The 8,565-nt window shown below is 39.1% G+C and overlaps 1 protein-coding gene across 1 annotated transcript; it reads right to left on the bottom strand.

The window, feature by feature from the left end:
- Positions 1-2,276: 2,276 nt before the first annotated feature.
- chia.2 (chitinase, acidic.2) lies at positions 2,277-5,864 on the bottom strand. Its single transcript, XM_048255895.1, has 12 exons — positions 5,814-5,864; positions 5,487-5,547; positions 5,371-5,397; positions 5,077-5,281; positions 4,811-4,867; positions 4,538-4,703; positions 4,234-4,358; positions 3,804-3,927; positions 3,456-3,638; positions 3,120-3,236; positions 2,816-2,948; positions 2,277-2,718 (listed from the first exon to the last, which is right to left on the bottom strand). The coding sequence occupies exons 2-12, from the start codon at positions 5,506-5,508 to the stop codon at positions 2,468-2,470; spliced, it is 1,410 nt and encodes a 469-aa protein (XP_048111852.1). The 5' UTR covers positions 5,509-5,547; positions 5,814-5,864; the 3' UTR covers positions 2,277-2,467.
- Between the last annotated feature and the right edge of the window lie 2,701 nt (positions 5,865-8,565).

Below are 8,565 nucleotides of genomic sequence, written 5' to 3'. Positions count from 1 at the left end.
TTAACCATATACCGACTTACGAAGATGAGTAATTAACCCGAAAACGTTGCCTGGTGTCCCTTTAAATTCTAGATTTCTTGAATTTTTGTGTTATTTTTTTTACCAGAGCATTGAGGATATATTGAACTATGCAAATATGGAAAGCTTTCTATCTGAGTGAGATAGCTTTGAGAGAAACCAAGAGGTTTGCCAGTTAAGAAGGGGCCTGATGTTTAGGTGAGTGAGGATGTTCACGATATTCACCAGAGATGTGTTCTGCTATTGTTTGTTTAATTTTCCACTTGTGGTTGTATATTATAATTACAATTACCCTCCAGAATTATTGGCACCTCTGCTAAAGTTTTAATGTAAAGATTTATTGTAATCTCACAATGATGAAAAACCCAACCTTGAAGGGAAGCAAATTTATTCTGAGAAAAAGGAAAGTTTATTTAATAAAGAAATACATTTTTTTTTCTTTGAGTGACACCACTGTTTTTCTATGGAGCTTAGATCAGGGGACTGAGATGCCAGGACTGGGGGCAGTCTTGGCCTACTGGTTAGGGCTTCAGGGTTGTAACTGAAGGGTTGCCTGTTCGATCCCCGACCCAGGAAAAATGTGGGCGGGGGAAGTGGTTGAGCACTGCTCTCCCATGCTCACATCCACGGCTGACTACTACTGCTGAAGTGGCCTTGAGCAAGGCACCTCACCCCTCACAGCTCAGCTCCCTGAGCGCCACTGTAGCAGGCAGCTTACTGCTCCGGGTTAGTGTGTGCTTCACCTCACTGTGTGTTCGCTGTGTGCTGTGTGTGTTTTACTAATTCACGGATTGGGATAAATGCAGAGACCAAATTCCCCTCATGGGATAAAAGAGTATATATACTTACTTACTTAGATGGCAATGGCAGAAGCCTGATTTTGTGTTCAGCAAACCATTTTTGTTTTGAATGTTGTTTTGTTTTGTTTTGAATGATCCAATCATGACCCACCTTTAGTGTATTGGCAATGATTGACAGATTTCCTTTGAAAATGTTCAGGTTTTTCTTGGGGTTCATGATGCATGCACCTTAATAAGGTTCCTAAGGCCAGACCCACAATATCACAGCCCCTCCACCATAATTGTCAATAGGCATGGGGTTCTTTTCAGTATAGTCATTCTTCGATGTATGCCAAACCCACCTAAAGTGTTTCTTGCCAAAGAGCACAATTTTCATTTCACCTGACAATTGACCACAATTCCAGACAAAGTCACTGTAGTATTCACTACTGCAATTTACATTTGAAAGGCTTGTACTTGGTATGCCCTAGACATAATCTATTAGCAGTGAAGTCACTTTTGAAGTTTTTTTTGGTGACCCAAAGATCATTTTTCTGTAATTCTCCAACCATCCTCCATACTGTGTGTGGGTAAAGATAACCATGGCTCTTTGTCCAAGCATGTTTGTCACATTTCCAGTTGATTAGAACGTTTTTTTTTATTATTGTTTTAACTGTAAATATGGGCATTTTCAACATTCTCTGACTTATGTCAACACACTTTCCTTTTATTTAAATTTAGTCTCCTCTCTTTGTCTTTCCCATGTTAAAACATGATAAGATTTTGTTGGGGTGCCAATAATTGGGGGGTGATGCGTTTTGTTAAAAATATTTATTTTATTTTTTCCCTTTCCTTTGTCTCAGAATAAATTTGCTTTCCTTCAAGGTTTGGGTTTTTCCTCATTGTTTTCATTGTGAGATTCAATACATCATCAAGATATTTTTTATACATGTTTTAGTGAACTTTACAATGGGTTCCAATAATTCCGGAGAGCACTGTAGTTATATCTTTCTTTTAGTTCAGTAAAAGAGTCACTCACTTATAATACCTTAATCCACTTGTAATTGTACACAAAGATACAGTATGTCTGTGTGTTCTGATATAACTTCCAGTCCAGGTAAAAGTAGGAAAGCTTGTCTGACACCATGAAATGTTTGAAACCCTTTTTATTTTCATTTGTTTGTATTTTTTGGAATCAGATGTAAAGCTCTTGAAATACATTTGTTTATCCAGCTCCGGCTTTGCAAATAACGATGTCCACAGACAAGGTAGAATATGTTGCATGATTTTATGAAAGTATGATGTATTGAGACATCATGCAAGTCAAATTTGTAGTTTCTTATGTCTCATTCCATCGAACTACAGATCTGCTACCCGATCTGGCAAACTTACATAGTGAGGTTATAGCCGATAGAGGGCTGCAAAGTGAATGCAGAAGTGCCGTTCACCCTGTTATAAGTTGATGAACCACTGAAACGATTTTGGAAACATTATTTTAAGGTTTAAAAAACTCTTTAAGAAACAGTACATCCTGTAAATCTCTGTAGTTTCACAACAAAATGCAAACAAACAGCACAAAAGCATATTTTTCACTCTAAAAGTGCAAATAATGATGGCACATATTGTTAAAGCAAGGTTGGCATTACTTCTTTAGGGTTCGTCTCTGGCTTTTAGGGCCAGTTGCAGCACTGGCACCCGGCATCATAAATTGTGCCAGCAGAGCAGTAGTGGGGGTAGGTTTCCCCTTTAGAGCATTGATAAAAGATGGAGGGGTTGGTTGGGTCAGCGAAGAAGCCGTCGGGCTTTCCATTGCAGAAGCCGGGGCTGGGCTTGTGTGTGGTGGTGGTGGTGGTGGTGGTGGTTTTGGTGGTGGTGGGGGCGCCAGGCTTAGGTGTGGTGGTGGGTGGAGGAGGGGGGTACTCTGGATGATGGTGAAGAAATAAAGAGGTGTCAGAGGAAGCAATTTCAGAGGAGAATGAGATGTTGTGAATTTTGGAATGGCAAAAGAAGTGACTCACTGATTTCCAGGAGCCGATGCAGGTGCATCATGAGGGGATGTTTGCCCTCTCCGCAGAACTCTCCATTGAAATCATCCAGATCAAGGGCCCAGACAAAGGCACCACCAAACTTTTTCTCCTTCAGATATTGTACCTATGAAGAGAAAAAAGATTAAATAATTTTTACTTCCTAAGCAGTAATAAATTAGCCTGGCTCTGCCCGTCTACGTACTTCCGCTCAATTTCATTTTACTTCAAGAGTATGGTTTACGAGGCTAGTAATAAATATAAGTAAGCCCGTCCACTTAGAAAAGAGATTAATTACCTTGATGTCATAGCTCTTCTTGTCATCATATCCAACCCACTCATTGCCTTTAACAGCATAGGGAACCATCTGATCATCAATCCAGTTCACACTGGCACCATTCAGAAAACCACAGATCTGGAACAAGAATGGTAAATAGTAAATCAACTGCATTTACATAGTGCTTTTCTACACTTCCGAGCACTCGGACGTGAAATATGACAAAACTGCCCTTATGCTTACCAAAAAGGGCCAAGTGGGCTACTCTTTTTCCATGACTACTATGCATATCTATAATGTTAAACATTAACATGAAATTTCTACGCCCCACTTTATTTAAGACGTTTAAAGGTTTACCTCATAGTAGGACCAGAAGCCGGCCTCGCGGGTGTATGGCCCGGCTGACGCTGCACCACCGATTGGTGCGCCAACGCCAGTGTCGGTGGAGGTCAGGCGGAAGGTGCGTCCGTACGTGGCAAAGCCCATTCTGAGCTTCTCCACTGGGGTGCCATTGTCTCTCCAATAGGTCATAGCAAAGTCCTGAAAAAGGGGCACAGTGAGCACACGGATATTTGGGACATAGATTAATAATTTATTCTTAATCCTGTCTATTAGTTAGAGGTATGGTTTGGCAACAACGCATGCTGTAGTAAAGCATGTAAGTAAGTAAGTAAGTAAGTAAGTAAGTAAGTAAGTATCATTTACGGTGTTGAAGTCCATGAAAATGCCCTGATCAAATTTCCCACGGTACAGTGGACTGTTGTGGCCTGCTTCGGTTGACCAGGCGCCATTGAAATCGTAGGTCATGATGTTGATGAAGTCCAGGGACCTAGAAAGGTCAGAGATCAGAGTTAGATCGGAATGAAAAGAATAAAAGGCATTTGGATGACCATCTTCACCAGGTTTTCACGTCCCTCTCAGATGCAGCTGAGCTAATTGTCTGGGTTTAGCTTTGGCAGAAACTGACAGAAAGGTGCACCTCAACCTCAGCCGACGTGAGTTATATGGATTCCTTATCCATTTAAGCATTGAGGTCTTTGTATTCATATCAAACCATTTAAACTACAGAAGTCTGCCTAGCTTCATGCAAAAAGCACATCATGCATATTGAGGAAAATAAAATGTTTGAACTAACTTGGCAATTTCAGCAATTTCATAGCCAGCGTCAATGGTGGGCTTCCCGGCAGCTACTGCAGCACTGAGCAGCAGTCTTGGCTTTCCAGTGGCCTGGGCCTCAGCCTCATAAGCAGCCAAAAGCTCCTGTTAGAGTGGACAAGAGAGCAAGCGGTCAGAGGCAGAGAAGGGACAGAGAGAGAGAGAGAGAGAGAGAGAGAGAGAGAGAGAGAGAGAGAGAGAGAGGAAAGACAGAAAGTGATAAAAGAAGGAAAGAGAGGGAGAGGGCACTTTTACACTCTTAGACAGGAGGCCCATTTACCCACCCTGCACAGAAGTGTGAATCTTTGCTTGTCCTCTGGAGGGCTGCCTCGGGAGCCGGGATACTCCCAGTCCAGGTCCATGCCATCAAAGCCGTACGTCCTCAGGAAGCTGATGCTGGACTGGATGAACTTTTGACGATTGGTAGGGGTGGACACCATGATGGAGAATCTGACAGACATGGCAGTTGTTTTAATTCACATAGGTGTATCATGTCTTGGAAAAATCTTTTTGGAGCTGTGGGATGAAAAAAATGGCCATCCACCAGAGTGACTTACTGTGTTGAGCCAAAATTCCATCCCCCAATAGCTAGCAAAGTCTTAAGTGATGGATTGCTGAAAGGACAAGAAGAAAATACACCAATTAGATATAAGAAAAGAGGTCATTTATTACTGCTTTGAATAATTAGTGATATATTTTTTCCTCTTGTATAGCTTTGTGTATGGTAGTCACCAATGTATGCTTGGTGTAAAGTAGACTAGGGTCAAAATTAATGGCTAAGTGGCTTTAAAGAGAGTACTGACTTCAAAGTATTGTCACTTACACTGTCTTGAGGTTGTTGAAAGCAGCATAAAGTGTCTCATCGTTCCATTCGTAGGTCACCAGTTCATTGGCATGGTTGATCATGGCAAAAGCGTAGAACAGGTGGGTGCACAGGAATGGGTCGACATTAGCGGGAAGGTACTTTCCAGTCCCTGGTCTGTACTGGGACCAGTTGGTGAAATAACAACCCATGTCCATGGATGCTCCTGTAGACACATGACAGTACTATAAGTCTGAGAGTAAACAATGAGTAATGTAAACTTACATAAGTCATTTCGATCAAGGGACTACTTACCAACGTGGCTGAGCACCAGGCACAAGCCTAAATGTATACAAAATCATTATGTTGAATTAGATTTTTTTAAATTATTATTATTAATTATTTGTATGTAATCAGTTTATCAGCTATACCTGCGATGAGTGTGAGCCTCATGGTTGACTGTTGTTTCTCCTTTCTTTCTAGATCTTATATCTGGTTTCAAAAAAAAGTTAAAAGTAGTCACTTTGATTGTAAAGGTATAAAAACTGACAAAATGGAATAAAAAACTATGTTGCTTCAAAATGGATTCATTAAAATTACAGCAGTCCAACAGTTAATGTAAGAAGTCAGTTTTTATCAGTATTATTTTATTAACTTAATATATATTTTTTAGAATAAAGAAATTCTATCTCTCTCTGAACTCTCACTGAATATGTATAATATATGATCATTCTAAATGGCTGGATTTCTGTCCTTACCTCGGGAACCTCTTAACTTGTTGAGAAGCCAAAGATGTTCTTGAACTGACTGTCTTTTATAAGTCCAAGGGCATTGAAGTTCCACCTCACTCAACCTCTAAACCTAATAAGGTATGATATGGTTAATTTTATACAGACCCAGATGATAAGATATCTGTAGTGTAAAACTCTGAAATGTTTATCAATGTTTTTTTTTTTTTTTTTTTAGCCAGGACTCTGATCTTGCGTAATCTTTCTTCATGTTAATGCACTCTATATGCATTTTCAAGAAACTGATTGATTTTGGCGTTGCATTGTCAGAGTATCAGTCACATCATGTGTGAACTGCAGAACAGTGTTTTATGCAAATGAAAACTGTGTATTGACTGTACCTATGTATTAACCAAAATGTATGAAACATTACTTAATGAATCAAGAGATAAGAAAGAAGAAAATAAATAAGTGCCCGTATAGCCTGCCCGTGTCAGGAAATTATGGTACAGGGGCACTGTATAAAAGGAATATTGAAAAGTCCTTTTTATTTATTTAATTTTAGTATTGACTACTTCATTTGAGAGTCAAATCGAAAGCAAGAAAGAAAGAGAGAAATTAGCCTCCTACTGAACTGAAATATTTGACAAGACATTGATAACAGGTTGAACTATTTTACATCCCAAAATTCAGGTTGCATTTATCCTCCAACTGTTTTGCTTAGTAAAGGTGATTTCTGAATACATCGCATGAAACACATATTTAATTCCTATATAGAATAGAATAGAATAGAAACTTTAATTGCCACACAATAATGTTGGTGGTATAATATAGTTGCAAATTTTCAGGAGTCTAATTGTTATACATGGATATATAGATATATGAAATATAGATATATGGTGCTATATAATTCTTGATGACATAATTTGTGTCATTGTCAGCCCTTGTTGGCATCAAGTCCTGAATATTTGATCATAAACAGATCGTCATTTAAGTTCAAGGGGTTCAGGCCTTGTGGTTTCTTAAGGACTTTGAGACAAAGTAAGTCAGTGCGCAGTGTACACAGACCATTTCACTGTGAGTACTTTGAAAAAAAATAAAGACTTTTGCACCTGTTCTGCACAGGTGCACTGGAGAAGACCTGAGGTCGACAATCATGGAACTTATAATCAAATGACCAACACACGCATATAGCTACAACATTCATGCATCCAAATTTTCAATTGATGCATAGTCGGTTAGCAATGACTCATGGTTTGCAATAAATCTTACAATGATTGCAATATCCCTTTGGAATAGAAGAACAGAAGTTCATTTCTCTGACCTACAGTACACTGTAAAAACAACTGATAAAAACTGATAAGGGTTATAAAAGAAATAATAACGTAGCGGTACAAAATCTCACACAGGAGAAACAAGTCATCAAAGTTGACAGTGTTTTTTTCTGTTCATTGGAATATTATCAATTGGTGTATTCAACTTCTCATATGCTGTCCAAGAAAATCTATATGTCCACCTTCTACAGCGTGGACTATTGCTTACTCAGACCAATCAATTTGTAGAATTTGCATTTTCTATCGGTGCGATACAGATTGATAATTGATAACACACTGTTAATTGATAATACACTGTTAAGGAATCCAGCTGATATTTGAGCACACATATTTAGTTGATATAGTTTGTTTGGACACCACAACCTCATTGTCATAACGACGCATGAATGACAGATAAACAACTTGGTTATGTCATCCAGAGCTCTGGTATAGCTATTCTCATTGTAATCAGGGCTTTGACAGCTTTTTGACAAGCAGGCTGCGGCTTTATCTGGGCTTATCACACCATGTTCTGCTTGCATGGTGCCATGAATACTGTACCATATTGATTTCCATTTTTTATGGTTTTATTATGTAGGCCATAAAGAGATTGTATAAACATTTAATGATAGTAAAAAGGTACAGGAATGCGGCTTCCTCACTCTTGAAGGGACACATGGCACATGACACATGACGCTCGCAGATATTCTCAAAACACTTTTGTTACCTTGTAAGAACAAAATTATTCATACCCCTGGCAAATACTGATTTTCTCTTGACCAATATGTTTGTTCTTACTTAAAATGACACTTGCACATGCCAAAAGGTTGCAAGACAATGTGGTAAAAACATGGAATAACAAAAAAGTGTTTTTATCTTTTTTAACATTTTTATGAAAAATTGCATGTTTAAAATTATTCATACCCTTTTTAAACAATCACTGGAAACATCTTTATTTACCACCACAGCTCTCAAAATGGTTCATAATACCCACCAAGCCTCTTCATGTCTCCACAATGATTGTAGACTGCACCTTTTTAGCAGCAATCTGGGTTTTGAGGCAGGAACGATTATTTGCCATCACTTTGGCCTTGTGCTCACTTTTTTGACGGATTGAGGTCTGCTCTAAAATGTTGATATTGTTCTCTGTTAACCATTTCTTGCCTTGTTTGACTGTATGTTTTGGATCACTGTGTGGTTTAATGTTCAAATGCTGCCTTTTGGGGCAGCCATGGCCTACTGGTTAGGGCTTTGGCCTTTGGGCTTGTCGGTTCGACTTCACTAATTCACGGATTGAGATAAATGCAGAGACCAAATGTCCCTCACGGGATCAAAAGATACACTTACTTACTAACTTCCATACTATTGGGGCAGGTCTCTTGGCACTGCCTGATCGTTCCTCCTAATCTTAATGTGGCCTCTTGTTTTAGTGTTACCGTTTACTTTGAGAAAGTCACCAGGTCCCCCTG

This window comes from Alosa alosa, chromosome 10 (genome assembly GCF_017589495.1).
Source record: "Alosa alosa isolate M-15738 ecotype Scorff River chromosome 10, AALO_Geno_1.1, whole genome shotgun sequence".
NCBI lineage: Eukaryota > Metazoa > Chordata > Actinopteri > Clupeiformes > Clupeidae > Alosa > Alosa alosa.
Note: the sequence above shows the minus strand (reverse complement) of the source record. Positions and strands in the feature narration are given on the sequence as shown.